At 41.9% G+C, this 20,281-nt stretch overlaps 1 protein-coding gene across 1 annotated transcript in view; it reads left to right on the top strand.

Annotated features, from left to right (window-relative positions):
* The first annotated feature begins 3,800 nt into the window (after positions 1 to 3,800).
* The window catches only part of GRHL2 (grainyhead like transcription factor 2), a 118,442-nt gene continuing 101,961 nt past the window's right edge, over positions 3,801 to 20,281 (top strand). Inside the window, exons 1-3 of the mRNA XM_047088957.1 lie at positions 3,801 to 3,989; positions 10,469 to 10,536; positions 15,472 to 15,865. Coding sequence (XP_046944913.1) covers positions 3,822 to 3,989; positions 10,469 to 10,536; positions 15,472 to 15,865 — 630 coding nt within the window. The 5' untranslated portion in view covers positions 3,801 to 3,821. The remainder of the gene's footprint in view (positions 3,990 to 10,468; positions 10,537 to 15,471; positions 15,866 to 20,281) is intronic.

Here is a 20,281-nt window from a genome sequence, read left to right as displayed (position 1 = left end):
TAGTTGCTGTTTACAGTTCTGTGTTTGAGGCTACCCAGAACATGCCATACCAACAGCTACAAAGAGACTATTTTAAAAAGTTGACCAGAGCTGCAGGAGAACTGCCCTTCCAAAAGAACAATGAGGAAAGTCAGGTTCAGAGTTACCAAACTTTGGTAAAATCTGCTCTGTGAAACTTTTCCTTTCTTTACAAGTCTGCATCTTTGCTCAGTGTACCAGTGATTATGCTGTTTTTATTAAACCAGGCTTTATTCAACAATGTTCTGTACCAGAGAGATTATAATCTATGAAACCAAAAAACAAAGTCATTCCTCAGTTATAGGAAAGAACATAAAAAGGCTCCTTTGGCCATCAAAATGTGAAAAGAGCCAGCTAGTAAAGTGCTTTCCCAGGATATTTCTTTCCACGAATCATGTAAGGATTCATCAACCATTTCATCATAGGGGAAAGGCTGATGAGTCTAAATTTATGAGTGAAAATTTGTGCTAGGAACCAATGAAATCGGCAATCCAGAAGACCTGGGAGGAGGGAGGAGGAAGGAGGGAGGAGGGACATTAAGAAGGAAGACTGGAAGAAAAATCTCTCCAGTGAATCAGGACACCACTTAGTGTAAACTAAGAGTTGGCTCTTACCCTTCAGCCTGGCACTTCCTGTTAAAGTTTTGGAAATTAGCCAGTGTTGTAATTAACACGTTTCTCCTCCCAGCAATGTATGCTTCTCTCAGTCATCAAAGAGAATAAGATCCAAATCTTTTTCAACGATGAGGTCACTGCAAATAACATGAAGCTCTTCATTCATTCCTGTAGGACTGAGCATTTTAGGTGTTTAAGCATTTAAGTGAGTGTGATGGCTGGACCCTGCTGGACACAGATTAGGTTTCAGAATTTGCTGCTTCGTCCTCTAAGTAGTGGAATCAGCCAGGGTGGCCCCAGCTGAACAACCGTGGAAGAGGTGATGGTGGCATTGCCACATCTGGGCTCATCACCTCCGCGCTCTTGATTCTCCCCAGAGACCTCATTTCCTGTAGTGACAGACCCTTAAGTTGTCACCAACATTTCTGTCCCCAAATCCAACCATATCCTATGTAAGTTAGTAATGTTTGCAACACGAAAATGCTATTTTAGTATTAGATTCGAAAGTATAAATTTTTCTAGCGGACTCCAAAATGAATACAAGTGAGCTCCTTTTGTCAGAAAATTCCATTATTCTGAATTACCAAAATATTCTTCACTTTAAAAAATATTTCCCATATCTGCCCATTTCAACATTGACCGACACATTCCCTCCCTTCAGGTCTTTGTAGACACTTTAGTTCCTCCTTGATCCTCTGAATAGGTTGGTCTCCTCTGTCATGCACCCTTTCTCGGGCTCATCACTCTTTTAATGCTGGTATTTTCTCTCCTCCACTGGACTGCAAGCTGTGTGGGCAGCGGGATGGGGTCTGTTTTGTTTGTCACTGCATCCTCAACGACTGGCGTGAGGCCTGGCATCCACTAAGTTCTCAATAAACACTTCCCTCTAATTAATGATTATCTTTAACGCTTTTTTTTAAAAAAAGTTCATTTACTTATTTTGCGAGAGAAAGAGCGTGCGAGTGGGTGAAGGACAGAGAGGGAGGGAGGGGGAGAGAGAGAATCCCTGTGACAGCGCAGCTCGATCCCACGACCCTGAGATCATGACATGAGCCAAAATCAAGAGTCAGGCGCTTAACAGACCAAGCGTCCCAGGTGCCCCTATCTTTAACACTTTTAAATTATAATTGACTTTACCAAAAATTGGTGCACCTAGAAACTTTACAGGAACAATGAACGGTGCACTGATTGTAGTACCTGTTATTTGTATAGCAGTGTGCTGTTTACAAAGCTCTATTTTATCCATTTTTTATCTGCTTCTCACAGTCACATTGTGCAGTAAGTAGGGTAGGCATTGCTGTCTTTATTTAAGGCATGGAAAGCTGAAACTCCAGACAGTTTTCTACCTCTGTAAATGGTGGGCAAGGACTCCCTTCCAGCACCCATGCCAGTCCACGCCACCACACTGCCTAACGGTTAGTAAACCCTTCCACCAGGGTTTTTCTCCTTTACTTCCAGATACATCATTTTACCATTTTAATCCACTTCATTTGCAGTTGGGTCAGTATCCCTTCTTTCTTCCCAACCAGTTGTTTTGACAAACCACCGACGTAGAGTTGAAATCAGGGTCCTGGAGACTATCTAGCCTAGAATTCCACTCTGCTAAATGTGGATTTCCCACCCTTAATCCCCGATAGATCTTACCAATGACAGTGTCATTTTCTGATCTTACACCAGTGTGTGGCACCACGTCAACACCCTCAGCACAGTCTTTGTCGAGAGTGGGCAACGTTTCTCTCTCACCAAGTGAGCTGAAAGACCATCTACCATTGGAAGGTCCTGTAGGAGTGTCAGCCAAAAGGTACACCCTCTTTTTGAATTGAGCGACCATAGAGGACCCACGGTGGCTAAATTTCCATCTATTAATCCAGGTGTTGCCCTCACCAGTCTTGTTGCTTGTCCATGTTATGTTATTATGTGTTACAGCTGTTATTGAAATACAATAGGTCATCCTTACATTTTGGTTCTGTTTCAATGAGCAAACGACAGAGGGCCAGAAGACAAGTGCCAAAGCCTTTCTGGGCTCCTGTAGCTTGACAACTGGGGTCCTGGCCCAGGGAGCTGCGGAGGACTGTCATGGTATTTGGGTTTTTGAGTCACTGTCACATCCTCTGTAAGAAATTACCTTGTCAATTACCAAGTTTGGCTTGGTTAGGGTTGATAAATGACTCCAATCCCTTTCTGTCTCTGTTGAAAATTCTCCAGGGGCACCGAGGTGGCTCAGTCGGTTAAGTGTCCGATTTCGGCTCAGGTCATGATCTCACGGTTTGTGGATTTGAGCCCCACATCACGCTCTGTGCTTACAGCTTAGAGCCTGGAGCCTGCTTTGACTTCTGTGTCGCCCTCTCTCTCTGCCCCTACCTCACTTGCACTCTGTCTCTCTCGCTCTCAAAAATAAACGTAAAAAAAAAATTTTTTTTTTAATTCTCCACATACTCTATTCACTTTCCATGAGGATTTTATAACCTGGAACTTCTATGTCATCGAAATATAGTAGGATCCTGTGGCCACCCAGGGTTCACATAGAATCTGTGTCATTACTGTTGCTTCGTATGGTTATTACGCAGCATGTCTACAATATGTCTTATTTACAAAGTAGCTTATACTGCCATTTCAATGAAGAGATGTGGACTGGTGTATAATTTGCAAACCATTTCATTTTTTTTAATGTTTAAAAAAAACTTTTTTTAATATGAAATTTATTGTCAAATTGGTGCAAACCATTTCAAACGTAGATTCAACTAGATGAAAGTTTTTAGTAATCGTTAATGTATTGATTCCATTTAATGCATTGCACATATCTATTTATAATTAGAACTCAGAGATTTAAATGAAACCTGCTTCCTCTCAGAGTCACATGCATTCTAATATTCCTTAATAAAGAGCAATCAAATAAAAATGATTTGGCTCCTAGAATGCCAGAAGATGAAAAGTCCAAGTGCGAAGAGGCTCAACTTAACAATCCTCATACAACCTTGTAAAGACCATTATTACTTCTCAGGGGCCTAGGGGCTTTATAAATGCAATGTGGCAGCCGCTTTAGTGTCAACCTGCCCTTCTCCACTCTGGGGGAGTGCAAATTAACCATGTAATGTATGTAAATTTGGTGGAAAAGGGATCATTTCTCTGATAATGAACCTCACATTTCTCTTGCTTTCAAGTACGAAACGACTGGTGGCCTTAGTGCCCATGCCCAGCGACCCTCCGTTCAATACCCGAAGAGCCTACACCAGTGAAGATGAAGCCTGGAAGTCGTATTTGGAGAATCCCCTGACGGCAGCCACCAAGGCGATGATGAGCATTAATGGTGACGAGGACAGTGCTGCTGCCCTGGGTCTGCTGTATGACTACTACAAGGTAGACCCCGCAGCCCCGCCTGCTCCTCTTCAGGTCCCCAGAGAACCGCCCGCCCCTTCCCCACCGCCCCTCCCCCCGCCCTGGTTGGTGGGAGGAGTGGAGAGGACTTACTAGTTCCGAGGTCACATTGGAACTCAGCCTGTTCTGTTCTCCTTGCGTCCCTGCTTTCCCATCGCTGGAGCAGAACTTCACCACCCACCCACAGGAAGTTTTCAGTTGGGGATAATTACTTCTGTGTCCTCTGTTCACATGCATGTAACTCCTACTTCATACCATATTGCAAATACTTCCTTGCTGCCATTTTCACTTTATGATTTTTGGTCAATAAAAAGATGACAGGGGGCCCCTGGCTGGCTCAGTCTGTAGAGCAAGTGACTCGATCTCAGGGTTGTTAGTTCAAGCCCCATGCTGGGCATAGAGATTACTTGAAAAAAATTGCATTGAGTGCTATACTGTAATTTAGTCATCACTCCGTTTTTGGGCCTTTAGGTTGCTTTTAGATTTCTCATTTTTTAAAAATAATAGAAACATTTTCTTTTTAATTTAAGTTCAAGTTAACATACAGTGTGGTCTTTGCTTCAGTGATTCATCTCTTACATATGACCCCCAGTGCTCATCCCAGAAAGTGCCCTCCTTAATGCCCATTTGGAGTTTCTAGATTTATTGGTAATTTTAGTTTTTTGAAAGGAATATTCCAATGAGTGCTTTTCCAGCAATTCCAAAACCCACTTTTGTTATAACCCTTGTTTCCATGTGTTTTGATGAGCACTAAATATTTATTTAGAAAAATCCTTGAAACAAAATGAATGTAATTCACTTACCTTACAAAAATACCTGCCGTGTAATACCTTCAAAATAGGACTATTTCAGGAAACGAAACAGGAAACAGTGGTCTGTTTCTTACGAATGGATGACCAGTTCCCTTAGCTCTGGTGAAGTGTAAAAAATCAACAAGTATTTACTGAATGAGAAGATTTACTGCCAGCTTTGATTGTAAACACCGTTCCTGTTTAGGCTGGGAATTGGCACAAAGGTGACAATGGCTGTGTTTATGTTGGTAGTCGGGCACAGTGAACGCTTTATTTTTGAACAAGAACTGAATCCCCGCCCCTGCCCCCTCCCATCATGACATCACCCAAGAGGAACAATTTTCCTTTTAGTTAGCTTTAATCTCTTCCTCTTTTCCTCCCTGTTTCTTGCTCTCTGTGGCCTTCCAGCTCTCCACTTTTGCACATTGTGTTGTTTCCTTTCTCTGTCCTAAACCAGAGTTCTCACACTCTCCAAAGATCTCCCACCATGAAGAGTGACCCTGACGTAATCACTTGGGTCATTACAGCTTCCTTTTATAACTATATTAAGTTAATATGTTGATAGTTTGGTAAGACATTGAAGAACTATTTTAAGAAATGTCTTGAATTAATATATTGTTCTAATTTTTTACAAATAGATTTTATTCCATCCCTTTGTGGTGGACGTCATTTCAGATAGCTGTATTAGATGGCAATTCCTTTGTATTAATGAAAAGAGAAATATACCTCAAAACCAAATAATTAGTAATTTATAAAAGCAATGTATTTTATTTCCCATAGGTTCAGAGGATAATTATTAGTCAATGTGGTACCTAGTTACCTCTCCTCTTGCATATTCTTAATATTTAAAGGAAAGTTGAAACATTGCTGTCTGTAAATATGTTGAGATGCAGAGTAAGGAGTTTACATAAAACTCAATTTGTTGTCAAGTCTATAACTCTACTGAATTAACATTTTTCCTGATTAATTTATTAATTTAGGTTATAAACATTTTTTAAATGTTTTTATTTATTTTTGAGAGAGAGAGAGAGTGCATGTGCAAGCAGGGGAGGGGTAGAGAGAGAGAAGACACAGAAGCCGAAGCAGGTTCCAGACTCTGAGCTGTCAGCACAGAGCCTGGTGCGGGACTCGAACTCACGAACCACGAGATCATGACCTGAGCTGAAGTCGGACGCTCAACCGACTCAGCGACCCAGGCGCCCCTAGGATATAAAACTTTGAAATAAAATGGTTTCTGAGACTGTGTGGACAAGTAGAGTTACATGGCTCCCTTTATGTCACACAAGCTTGATTATGTTTTTGCTTGAAACATTTTAAACGTTGAAGAATTAGTCTTGTTTCCCAAAACTGTGCCCAAGTGGTCATTTTCAGGCCTGAGATCTCTGACATTCACAACTTATATATGCTGGTATTAAAGTTACAACAGAGTTAAATCTACTTTGAGGATACACCTTCTTTCTGTATAAAGTAAAATATTAATGAAAAAAAAGAGATTCTATTTTTTGAGTTGTAAGCTGTGGGAAGTTAAATTATTGTTACAATTGCTGCCGTTTTATCAACTTAAATTTGATAGATTTTTTTATACTGCTTTGGAAGTGCTAATAGATTCTTTTTGTAAAATACACCATTTTTCCTCATTGCTAAGGTTGGACCGCATCACCCCTCAGGGGACGGTAGTGGGCTTTGTCACAGAGAGGAGTGTGTGATACCCAGCAGGCACTCAAGAAATGGTGATCCCTGTCCTTGGAAACTGCAAAGGCATATCTTGGTATAATAGTTCACACATTTCAAAGTCTTTTCCTGTACATTTTTGAACTGTCACCATAGGATCACTGCAGTGAAGCCCATCAGGTTTTATATTTTATACTTCAAGCAACTAAGTGGGATTTATTCAAGGTCAAAAGACAATCCTGTAAATTTCCTAATATCCATTCTGTTACACTGTCTGTATTAGTCTGAGGGGCTGCCATAACAGAATTCCACAGACTGTGTAGCTTAAACAGCAGAAACTTATTTTCTCAGTTCCGGGGGCTGGAAGTCCAAGATCAAGGGGCTGGCAGGCTTGATTTCCGGTGAGGCCTCTCTTCCTTCCTGACTTGCAGATGGCTGCCTTCTGGCTGTGTCCTCATATGGCCTTTTCTCTGTGTGTGTGTATTTCTTTGTGGTCTCTTCTTTTTCTTATAAGGACATCAGTCTTATTGGTCTAGGGCCCTGCTGTTATGGCCTCATTTAACCTTAATTACCTCCTGCAAAGCCTGTCTCCAAATACAGTCACGTTGAGAGTTAGGGCTTCAACACATAAACTTTGAGGGGAAACCATTCATTCAGTTCATAACACTGTCCACCACTAGAAATTGCCTTTTTTTTTTTAAATGTTAATTTTATTTTTGAGAGAGAGAGAGAGAGACAGAGTGCAAGCAGGGGAGAGGCAGAGAGAGAGGGAGACACTGATCCAAAGCAGGCTTCAGGCTCTGAGCTGTCAGTGCAGAGCCTGCTGTGGGGCTTGAACTCATGAACCATAAGATAATGACCTGAGCAGAAGTCAGATGTGTAACTGACTGAGCCAACTAGGTGCCCCAGAAATTGCCTTTTTTTGAACCCCATTTAAACATGGGTTCAAATTTTTAAAAATCCATTCAAAGCTTATTAGATGGGCTTTATTAAAAATAACCAAATTGCAGGGCACCTGAATGGCTCAGTCGGTTAAGCATCTGGATTCAGCTCAGGTCATGATCTCACGGTTTGTGGGTTTAAGCCCCACATTGGGCTCTGTGCTGACAGCTCAGAGCCTGGAGTCTGTTTCAGATTCTGTCTCCCTCTCTCTGCCCCTCGCCTGCTCACACACTCTCTCTCTCAAAAATAAATAAACATTAAAAAAAAAAATAACCAAATTGCTAGAATTCTCAAAATTTAGGGGCTCAAATATTAGCCTAGTTTTATATCCAGTTCAAGCTACTTATCAATAGAAGCTCCAAAGTCAAGTGTGAACTTTTGATAAATTTCAGGCATGACAGAAAAACATACCAGATTCCATTACTTAGTTAATTTTAAAAGTGGTTTGACTCACTTTATCTTCATTCTCCCCTGAAGGAGCTGGTGGTTCATATTTATCTGATTCCAGCTCTATGAAAATAGCTTCTTTGGCTAGTTGGTTCCTAACTGTTCTGTTGACTGTAGAGTGCTGGAAACCAGTCTGTTGACTGGCTTGTTTGTCCATTTATATAGCCATCTATTTATCCATCCGTCCATCTGCATATCCATCTGTCCGTCCATCCCTCCGTCCATCCATCCATCCATCCATCCAACAAATTTTCACCAGCTGTGACCATCCAACAATGATGATAAATATGGAGGTAGAATGGGTATCCAAAGGCAGAGAGGACTTTGATGGCTCTGCTGAAAGAAGGAGCATTGCATGTTTGAGATACAGTGTGACTATATACATGGCAGTGATGGGGCCACCCAAAACTGAGGTGGAATGTTTTTTGCAGCCATGTTCTCAAGAGTAATTGGAAGCATTAGAGAATTTTAAGTAAGAATATAGTGGGATTAGACTTGCATTTTTTTTTAAAGTTTATTTATTCATTTTGACAAAGAGAGAGAGAGAGGGAGAGAGAGAGAATCCCAAGCCGGCTCCACACCCTCAGCGCAGAGCCTGATGCAGGGCTCGGACTCATGAACCTGTGAGATCATGACCTGAGCCGAAATCAAGAGCCAGACACTCAACCGACTGAGCCACCCAGGCGCCCCTAGACTTGCATTTTAAAGGCCAGTCTGGATCTTCTTAATGGATCCAGAATGGATTTGCTGGGACTGAGTGATGGAGAAGAGAGACCATTTGGCAGGCTGATGCAGCAGCCTAGGGAAGAGATGTTGGAGGCTGAACCAGGAGGCAAGCGTCCAGAGGAAAGTGGGTGGATTTGAGTCACATGGGATTTAGCATAAATGTCTTCAAGACTCATATTAGAGCATGTCTCAGAATTTCCTTTCTTTTTAAGGCTGAATAATAATCCATTTTATGTATATACCACATTTTGTTTATTCATTCATCTGTAGATGGACATTTGGGTTGTTTCTAGCTTTTGGCTATTGTGAATAATGTTGCTTGAACGTTTATGTTTTTATGTTATCTGTCATCCTCAGTTGATAATAGGAGCTATGTTTCATTCACCTCATTCCTTCTTTTTTTTTTTTAATATTTATTTATTTTTGAAAGAGTGTGAACGAACGGGGGGAGGGCAGAAAAAGAAGGGGACAGAGGATTGGAAGCAGGCTCTGTGCTGATAGCAGACAGCCCTATGCAGGGCTCTAACTTACCAACCACGAGATCATGACCTAAGCCGAAGTTGGACGCTTGACCAGCTGAGCCACCCAGTTGCCCCTCATTCACCTCATTTCTATCTACAATGTATACTGTAGACCCTCGACACTGGCACGTGAACAGAAGACTTAAAATTGGCTTATTTTTATTTAACAAATATTATAAAATATTAGATACTCCAAGTACTTTGAAAAAAATTAACTCATGTAATTTTCCTGAAAAACGCTCTGAGTTATAGTACTGCCATTGAGCGTGGTTTACCGATGGGGAAAGTGAGGCAGAGCTTAGTTACTGATAGAGCCGAGATTCGAACCCAGACACAGGTCTGTGTCTTGACTGGTAGCCACCTTGCTATGCTGTCTCCTTCATCCATCTGACTGGCTTGCGTACGTATCCAGGTGAGTGGAAACTGTAAGAATTTCTAGAAGAATCCAGAAGAGGGATGCTTCTCATAAAAGCTCTTTTATGTCAAAATAGTGAGGGCTGCATTTGAGTGCAAAGGTGTTTGGCTAGCACGAAGATGTGGAGATGTAGCAAAACAAAACAAAACAAAATATATAAACAAACAAAACATTCATCCAACCAACCCACCAAATCTAAACCCACTATTCATGTGTTTGGAAACTATGGCAGAGATATGTGAATGACCCGTGCTGCAGTAGGGTGATTGGATGGTGGTCAGAAATGCAGCCGGCAGGAGTTTCTTTTCTCTAGTAGTACTTTTCAATAACCTTTCAGGTAATGTGCTGGCATTGTGGTTGCAAAGACAACACTAAAAGTGCATTAGAAGAAGAGTTTGGAAGCAAAGCTACAAACTCTATGGGGATGGTGGTTAAAGGCTGGCCCAGGTATATTAGATGCTGCTCTCCCACTAGATAGTGTAGCCCCACGTCTGGTTTGCTGTCCTCCGTGTCAGCACCCAAAGTCCCTCATCAGAGTGGCGGGTCAGCCCCTGTTGTTCAACAGGATACTTGTTAACGCATGATGATTTCTGTCTGCTTCAGCGTCCAGATTCCCCGTCCACACATGGTGTTCCTTTCCCCTCATTCACTTCCAAGGTGGGGCAGGCTTGGGCGGTGGTCGGGTCCAGGCAGAATTGCCCCTGTCAGCAGTGCGTAGCAGAATCATGATCATAATGGCCTTCTGTTTATCATCACCCCTGTGTGTCTGATGCGTTGTCATTGCCACTTGGGCTACTCGCCTTTAACCATCACCTGCCTGTAGCAAATTTGCCACCTCTTCCTGGAGAACATTCCACCTCATTTCTTTGCTTCTGCTGGTCTCTAGCTCTGCACATAGGTCACAATTGCATCTATGTGAATCTCACTGATGGTTGGTGATATTTCTAGGTTCCTCGAGACAAGAGGCTGCTATCTGTGAACAAAGCAAGTGACAGCCAGGAAGAGCCGGATAAAAGGTATGGTATTATGTAAAGGGATATGCCTGGCTCCCCAAATAACTCTTTTTCGGTGTTTTTGAAAACCATAGTATTCAGCTATAATTTTTGTTCTTAAGGGAAGATGGGACAAAAAGTTTAGCCTCTTCTCTCTGTCTTTGAAGAGTCTTGACCAAAACTGGATCTCTCAGTAGGGACCACAAATTGCATCCAAAGGGTCATCAGCAGGTTCTTGATGTACCCCCTTCCTGGAAGCCTGGATATCCTGAGTTAGAGGTGAAATGCTGGCAAGATAGCGTACTGCTGGGGTCAGCTCTTGTGATCGATCCCATGGCTGGGTAATTATGATCAAGCCCTTGAGGGAGTGAGCCCCGTGGAGATAGCTTTTGATGAGGGGGAGAGGAAGGAGACTGGGCTGTTTCTCACTCCAGGAGGCGGTTGGCAGAGAACCAGGCATGGCAGCACATACTGTGAGGGGGCAGGGGCAGGACAGATGTTAGGAGATCATTATATGACACCCCTTTTCCTGCGATCCTGAATTAAGAACCGATTGAAACACAAGACACAGATTGAAATTGAAAAGGAAAAAAAAATCAGTTTTCTTTCTGATTAAGCCAACAGAGAATGCCATTTTTGAATCTGCGGCTTGTAACATGTCAATCCTGACTTAGGTATGTCTACTCACCTAGTCTCAGGCAGGACTGCAAGCCTCCCTGAAGGGACAGGCCACTGTGGTATGGCAGGGGTGACTGGAGTCCTCTCTGTATGGCCGGGATGAGCCAGACATAAAGAGGGAACCAGAAGGGACTGAACCACCTTACTCAGCTACTTCTCCCAAACTCATTAATCAGATATATCCCTTTCCTGAAGAGGAATAGGGGAGAAAGCACAGTGCTTTTCCTTTGGTGTTTCTTCCTAAAAAAAATTTTTTTTTTAACATTTATTTATCTTTTTGGGAGACAGAGTGAGTGGGGGAGGGGTGCATGCGTGCGCGCGCGCGCGCACACACACACACACACACACACACACACACACACACAGAATCCAAAGCAGGCTCCAGGCTCTGAGCTGTCAGCACAGAGCCTGATGCAGGGCTCAAACTCAACAGTGAGATCATGACCTGAGCCAAAGTCAACTGCCCGACCAACTGAGCCACCCAGGCGCTCCTGGTGATTCTTTCATATGGAAATATGAAGTCAGGAGAAATGAAATCCCCTGCTAGCTCATATATCCAGATCTTACCTGGCCTTGATGGGACCTGCTTATGACACGAACGGCAGCAGGAACCACCCCACCAGCCAGCAGCCCTGGGCTGTGTATCACCTCCAAAGTACACCCTTAGCAAAGGTTAAGGCTGTCTGCATCTGATGTGTGGTTTTAAAGGAATCTTCTGATGCTGCACGCTGTCTTGGGGACCCTAGTTGGTAGCAGTGATGACAGGGAGAAGGAGCCTGATACTCTTCAGATCTTGTGACTTTTCCTCCTGTTAGCCGGTATTTATTAAGCCAAGCAGGTGCAGTCTGCTAAATCGTATACCAGTATTCATAGAAGGGTCAGGGAAAAACATGTCTAAAATATGTGCTGCGTCTGCATCATAATAGAAGAGACCATTTGTCGTTACAGCATCTTTTAGAACGACATCGTATTTTCATGGTTATTTTGTGATTTCGGTGGAGCAGCTTCAAAAAAACTGGCAGTGGGGTACAGACAAAACTACCTTGTGTAGACTAATTATGACCTCGTAGACTTCAGGTCGAATGTAATTTGGAAGGATATCATTTGATCTGCAGCATATTCAGGAATTAAGGTGCCAGGTGCTTGCATGGTGTCATTATAACTGTCTGTATATAGAAGTTGGTACTTGGAAAAATAACTGAAAGTCTGGCATGACCCAGATTTTTTAAAAAGCATATTTAATGTGCCGTTCGTAGCCTTGCGTTTTTTTTCCTCCTATTGCAATATTTGGTTCAACTTTAAATTCTATTGCAGGTGAGCCAGTAGCTCATGATAATTCTTACTTTGCTATAATCAGCCATTTTTTGGATGCCTTTCTGAAGTTCTCTAGCTTCTAAAACTACCGCTGTTCTGCAGAGGCAGTTACACATTCTAGGATGATGCTGTGTCTATTATTTCCTCATCGTGTGGTAATATCGATGGTTCAGCTAGGTTTATAGTTTATAATATAGGCTTATTTATATTTATTTACAATATAGGTTTATACGACTCTATAGTTCGCTTGTGTTGGCTTATAAGAATGCCCCAAATATTTTGACTTGTGTCTCTTGTTTGGGATTCGTGTGTCTTGCGTGGATTAGAGAATTAACAAATTTAGCTTGAAATGGACTCTAAGCGCAGAGGAGTTGGTTAGCTTTGAATCTGTTGGCGAAGGCAGTTGGTGTGTGCTTATAAAAGTCCAGAAGAGTAGAAACTGGACACTTGCTTTGGTAGCTAATCAGTGTAGACCAACCAGCCCTTGTACATCCAACTCACAGGACGTTATCCACATGTATTACTAGTTACTCCTCCACAAAAGAGTCTGGGGTAAAATTAGTTTGGGAAATTCCAGGTTATAATGAAACAGGCGAAGGAACGCCTGGGAGCCTTTTCTGTGTTCATGATGTTTGTGACCCACCCAGGCTGGGTTTGTTATGGCAGTTTTTGTTTTTGTTTTTTGTTTTTTTGAATACTGATTTTATCACAGACTCCTGTCTTTGAGGACCATCTGTTAACATTCCATGCAATATTCTAAACAATGCAGTTTTAGGAAATGCTGACATAAACGGCTGGTCTGTGTTTGGCATCATCTAGCTAACTGGACTCAGATTAAACGTAATTTGTAAATTTCACCGTGTCTTATATGCAGATTCACTGTATTGCTCTGACCACGAAAGCAGGTCAAAGCCAGAATGTAGCCTTGCAATTTTATTCTTTAAAGAATTACTTTCTGGAATGATTTCTACAGATTTGTGACAGACTCAGAAAAGTTTAGGTACTTTTCTGGTGTCTTTATTCATGTCGGAGCCATTCTTTCCTCAAGCTTCATTCACTTTGAGGTTTTGTCTGAGAAATCAAAGCCAAAAATGCACAGTCCTGCTGGAGAGCTAGGCAAGCTCAGAGGGGCCAGGAGAGGTCAATTCTGGGAAGAAGCAATTTTATTCAAATAGTTTTCTCTCTATGAGAGATGCCAGTTAGCCCACACTAGTGGGCTAACTAATTTAAAGCACACACACACACATATACACACACACACACTAGTTAAAAACAAAACAAAACAAAACAAAACAAAACAAAACACAGACATTGGAGATAGGGCTCCATACAAAATATGTATTTTTCTTCCTCCATATCATTCAGAATAATCTATAAATGAGAGGTGCCCCAAATTTTACTGACCACAGGGACTTTGCTAGTAAAATCACTGTGCTATCCACAATACTCTTCCATTGACGAATTTCTCTTTGCTTCTGCTCTCTCCCAGAATTCTGTAGTATAAATGGAAAGTATTTTATCCTAGCCTGGTGAGAACTAATTTTCCAAATCCTTTCCTTTCTCTTTGTACCAGTCAGGAGGTCTGAGATCTGAGAGAGTTTGTTTTACATAAGCCCAGTGACGCCACTCTCTGAAGCTCCAAAAGTAATTCAGTGCTAAGGGTATCAATGAGCTCGTGTTGTTTCTCCATTTAGTGAAAATATTTTAATGATAAATTCTCATTGCCTTTTGTCTTTCCTGCAAGGAGGTTAGCCCACAGAACAGTGAAATATATTCTTCCCACTGCCCCCCTTCAAGTTATTGTCCCGCCCCCGCCTTAAAAAAATTTTTTTTTTAATGTTTATTTAGTTTTGAGAGAGAGAGAGAGAGAGAGAGAGAGAGCGAGCGAGCATGAGCAGGGGAGGAGCACAGAGAGAGGGAGACACAGAATCCGAAACAGGCTCCGGGCTCCAAGATGTCAGCACGGAGCCCAACATGGGGCTTGAACTTACAAACCGTGAGATCATGACCTGAGCTGAAGCCAGACGGACGCTCAACTGACTGAGCCACCCAGGTGCCCCTAAAAAAAGCTATTTTATAACTTTTTCTTTTGAAAGTTTTCAAACATATCCAGGAGTAAAGAGGACAGTATAATGAACCCCCAAATACCCACCCCATTCTCCAGGTTCAGCAGTGGTAGTTTTTGGTTACACCTGCTTCATGTCTACCTTTTCTCTTTCTCTCTCTCTCTTTTTTTATTGCAGTAGTCTTTGAAATAAGTTCCTGACATCATGTCATTTCATCTCTAGCTACTTCTCATTTATATCTCTAAATAAAAATGACGTTTTATTACATAATCTCACAATCATTATCGTAACTAAATGGACAATACTTCCTTAATAATCACCTCACTTGAGGTCCATAGTCAATTGCCTCAAAGATCCCATTGTCTCAAAACGCCTCTTTGGTTTTTCAAATCAGGACCCAAACAAGATCTACTCATCCTGTTTGATTGTTATGTCTTTCAAATCTCTTACTCTAGAACAAGCTTCCCACCCTCCTTTCTTTTTTTCATGCCTCTAACTTATTGAAGAAACCAGGTCAGTAAGATGTGTTACATTCTGTTTGTATGATTGTTTCCTTTTGATTTTGTTTAAGTTTTTCTTCCATCCTTCTGTATTTCCTGAGAGAAATACAGAGTTAGATCTAAGGCTTGCCAAAATTCAGGGTCAACTTTTTTTTTTTTCCCCCTTTTCCCAACTACACTTTATAGGCGGGGTAATTTGCATGGTTCCGGGAACAACTGTCCTACCTCTAGGCATGCGAAGATCCACTGTATTCCCTTGTAAAGTTCACCATCAGCTTTTTCCCTAATGGCATTAACATCCACTGGTTGTTGCTGGCCCCCGTTATTTTATTAGGAGTCGCAAAGTGGTGATCTTTCTAATTCTGTTATGTTGGGGGGGGTGGGGGGGTTTAAACATGCAGAAACTGCCTTGGCACCAGTGAAGCCCAGAGTAATCTGACTGGAGGAGAAAACCGAGTGCAGGTCCTAAAGACTGTTCCAGTGAACCTTTCCCTAAATCAAGACCACCTGGAGAATTCGAAACGGGAACAGTACAGCACAAACATCTCCGAGAGCCCGGCCATCATCCCAGTGTCCGGAATCACGGTGGTGAAAGCTGAAGATTTCACACCCGTGTTCATGGCCCCGCCCGTGCACTGTCCCCGGGGAGATGGCGAGGAGCAACGTGTGCTTATCTTTGAACAGACCCAGTATGGTGTGCCCTCCATGGCCAGCCATAGCACCTACCTCAAGGATGACCAGCGCAGCACCCCCGACAGCACTTACAGTGAGAGCTTCAAGGACGGAACCGCAGAGGTGAGTCCCTGGCTGTGTCCGCAGCAGCCAGAACCTCAACACAGAACCGCCAGCTAGTTTTGTTTCTGTTTGCTTTTGGAGTGGGATCAAGTAATTAAAACTGTGAGTTCAGAGTTTTCAAAACATGTGTTTGTATCTGTATAACAAGGTTTTAGGGGCGCCTGGGTGGCTTCGTCAGTTAAGCCTCTGACTTGATTTCCGTTCAGGTCACGATGTCATGGTGAGATCATGCCCTGAGACAGGCTCTGCTTAAGATTCATTCTCTCTCTCTGTCTCTCTCTCTCCCCCTCTCCCCCCTTCCTCCCTCCCTCTCTCTGCCCCTCCCCTGCTCGTGGGCTCTCTCTTCCTCTCAAAAAAGTTTTTTCTTAAAGTTTTCATTTGATTTTTCATTTTGAAAGAGAGAGGTAGAGAGAGAGAGAGAATAAGTGGGAGAGGGGAGCAGAGAGAGAATCCTAAGCAGGTTCTGCACCATCAAAGCAGAGCTTTGCATGGGACTTGAACTCACTAACTTTGAGATCACAAACTGAGCCATAGTCAGATGTTTAACCTATTAAGCCACCCAGACACATGTATTTTAATAATTTTCTAGACCTCATCTAGTTTGTAACCTTCCAAAAGGTAGCTAAAGATGTTGCCTGTGCATTTTTTGAAACAGTGTGACTCTTCAAGACCTAGTATGATTGAATACTCAAGAAAGAATTTGTATTATCAGCAATCAAGTGTGTATATGCATGTACATTTTATACTTTACAAGTAGAGACCATATATTCTTTTCATGTGCCTGTAGAACTTACAGAAACAAGGTTCTTTGCTCATTTGTTTTAAATTCACCAGCTTGAGGGGTGCCTGGGTGGCTCAGTCGGTTAAGCGTCCAACTTCATCTCAGGTCACAATCTCGCGGTTTGTGAGTTCGAGCCCCACGTCGGGCTCTGTGCTGAGCTTGGAGCCTGGAGCCTGCTTCAGATTATGTGTCTTCCTCTCTCTCTGCCCCTCCCCTGCTTGTACTCTGTCTCTCTTTGTCTCTCAAAATTGAATAAATGTAAAAAAAAAATTAATTAAATTCACCATCTTGAAAATTGTGGTAGTTGTATCAGAATCAACATCAGAATCAATAGAAAGTTCCCTCACCCTTAAAGTTTTCTTGAGCCTCTGTATTTGAAACCTTCTCCTCTCTCTTGCTCTGGGCAAGCACTAACATGCGTTCTGTCACTATAATTTCAATTTTTCTTTCACTTGAGATTCTTCTATTTTGTTGCTTTTGTTAATCGTTTATTTACTTGCTAAATAGTATTCCATGGTAAGCATATTATCACAATTTGTTTGTGATATATCTGTTCACCAGTTAATGGACATATTTTGTTGCTTTTGGTTTTGGCTATTATGAGTAAGTAATGCTGGTGTGAACATTCACATGTATGCTTTTTTTTTTTTTTTAATGTTTATTTTTGAGACAGAGAGAGACAGAGCATGAGCAGGGGAGGGGCAGAGAGAGAGGGAGACACAGAATCCGAAGCAGGCTCCAGGCTCTGAGCTGTCAGCACAGAGCCTGACGCAGGGCTCGAACTCACAGACTGTGAGATCATGACCTGAGCCGAAGTCGGATGCTTAACCGACTGAGCCACCCAGGCGCCCCTACATATATGCTTTAATGTGGACGTATGCTTTCATTTCCTGGGTAAATACCCAGGACCAGAATTGCTAGGTCATGGGGTAAAATGTATGTGTGACTTTATAAGATACAGCTGTACAGGATGGCCATGCCATTTTCATTCTCACCAGTAGTACATGAGGGTTTCCATTTTCCTCATCCTTGCCCAAACTTGGTATTGTCAGTCTTTCTAACATGAGCTATTTTAGTGGATATGTGATGATGTCTCATTGTGGTTTGAATTTGCTTTTCTCTGATGTCTAGTGGTGTTGAACATCATTCATGTGCTGCTTTGCCCATTCTTAAAACTTCTTTTGTGAAAAGTCTGTTCAAATGTTTTGCCCAATTGTTTTTATTTAAAAAATTTTTAATGTTTATTTATTTTTGAGAGACAGAGAGAGAAAGACAGAGTGTGAGCAGGGGAGGGGTAGAGAGAGAGGGAGACACAGAATCCGAAGCAGGCTTCAGGCTCTGAGCTGTCAGCACAGAGCCCCATGTAGGGCTTGAACTCCCGCACCGTGAGATCATGACCTGAGCTGAAGCCAGCTGCCCAACCGACCAAAACACCCAGGCTCCCCTCACCCAATTTTTAAATGGGGTTACCTGTCTTCTTCTTTTTATTTTTTATTTTTATTTATTTAATTTACATCCAAGTTAGTTAGCTTATAGTGACCTGTCTTCTTTTAATTAAATTGTTAAGAGTTCCTTAAATAATGTGAAATCAGTTATATGTTTTACAGTCGGTAGGTAGCCTTTTTTGTTGTTGTTGTTGTTGTTTTAACCGTGTCTTTCAAAGAGCAACAGTATTTAATCTTGATCAATTTTTTCTCTTCTAGTTTATGCTTTTTATGTACTTTTTAAGAAGTCTTGGTATGACCCAATGTCGCAAAGATTTTCTTTTGCTTTTTTCCCCTAGGTTTTTAATAGTTTGACCTTTACATATAGGTTTATCGTCCATTTTTGAGGTGACTTTTGTAATGGAGTAAGGGAAGGGTTGAGGTCCATTTTTGTTTTTTCTCCATATCACTATCCAGTTGCTCCAGCACCATTTGTTAAAAAGACATCTTGTCTCCATTTAGTTGCCTTGGGATCTCGGTAGAATGAGTGTAATTGTGGGTTAGTTCTCCAATTTTTGACCCAGGATATTGAATGCATTTTTTTTTTCCTATTGGTTCAGGTCAGCTTGTCCAACATTTAGGAGGCATGCCCCTGTGTTTCAGATGATGGTCATTGGCTTCCCATTTTTCAGTCTGCCCAGGACAATAAAAGACCGTGGCAGAAGGCGAAACAGACGGTTTCTAATTTCCTAAAGAGGAGTCAATGTCGTGGCAGTGTGCCAGATGCTTGCAGCCTGCTGCCCGTTTAGTTGCCGCTGGGACAAAATGCCACCACCTGAGGCTGAGATTGCACCCTAAATCATAATATTTGAAAATAATAAACATTTGATGGGCCTACTTACTATGTGCTCTGCTCATTTAATCCTCACCCAAACCCTATGAGGGGTGTACTATTTTTGTCATCTCTGTTTTCCCAGTGAGTAAACTGAGGCACAGGGAGCCGGCCTATGCCCATGGTCATACTGCAGTAAGTGGTAGAGATGGGGCTCATCACAGGCTGCCAGGCGTCAGGACCTGTGTGGGGCCTTCCAACCCTCAGTGGTTCCATTCCTAAAGACAGGGAGTGACTCACCCCAACTTTTTTTCAAAATTGCATGTCCTCTGTCAATGTCATTAGCGGTATCTTATCTTTCAGAAGAGCCAAAGGGACTGGCTCTCTGCAGTGTCGATAGGGAGTTAGGTGGGCAAGTTGCTCTGGTGACCCTCTGTCACCACTGAGTCCCTGCTGTACTGTGTGAAATCGGGGAAGAGCAGAGTGAGACATGATAAATCCCCTGCCCTTAAGAGGCTACCATATTTCTTGAGTTCTGGTAGCTTTATAGTCAAACTTTCAATGTCTTTCTAATAAAAAATAATGCCTTAAAGTTAGCTTCCATAGTTTCCTGGGCCATATTGCTTAAAATAGTTAACAGACTTTTTTTTTTTTTTTTTTTTTTTTTTTTAACCGAACAGGGATCTTGTAAGCTTTTTGGCATTATTGAATATTTATGATTTGCCCACAGGCAGTTGGGATGTTTCAGCGAGGAAAGCAAAAGCAGCTTACTTCACATGGGAATGTTGGGCACATGCTTTTTCATTAAAAATTTGCCACTGAGGTTTTTCTCAGCGGGTGTGGAAATCTCCCATTAGTCACATAAGAGTCCACGGAGGTGGCCCAATGTCAACAGAACCATGATGCTGTTTGGGGGTGTATGTTATCAGTTGTGTTTGTGTTGTAGATAAGGAGGCTTGTGAAAGGAAACTATTGTATTTGGGGTTTTATTTGGAAGGGAATGAGAAAGTAACTTACATGAAACTCAACGTGAAGACTATTCTCAGGACATTGGTGTAGCTGCCCTCCTAGTCTTGGAAATCAGTGTTTACGTTGTATATTGTATTTAAATCTGATGTAAATTAAATGGAATCGGATCTGTTGTTATCTTTAGTCATGGCATTGCTAACTGGTTCTAAGATTAGGTGAGTAATTTCACCAGGTAAATTTCACTAAGAAAAATTTGTCTAAAATCTGGTACTTCTTTCAGGAAAACTATTAAAATGTCTGGGATTCTTGTTGAATTAGCAAATTTTATTTTATTTTATTTTGTTTTGTTTTATTTTATTTTATTTATTTTATTTTATTTTATTTATTTAAAATGTTATATAACTTAATTG

The sequence above is a fragment of the Lynx rufus genome, unplaced genomic scaffold (assembly GCF_022079265.1).
Source record: "Lynx rufus isolate CCGP_SWC_20201006 ecotype Redwood Valley unplaced genomic scaffold, mLynRuf1.p SCAF_26, whole genome shotgun sequence".
In the NCBI taxonomy this organism is placed as follows: domain Eukaryota; kingdom Metazoa; phylum Chordata; class Mammalia; order Carnivora; family Felidae; genus Lynx; species Lynx rufus.
Note: the sequence above shows the minus strand (reverse complement) of the source record. Positions and strands in the feature narration are given on the sequence as shown.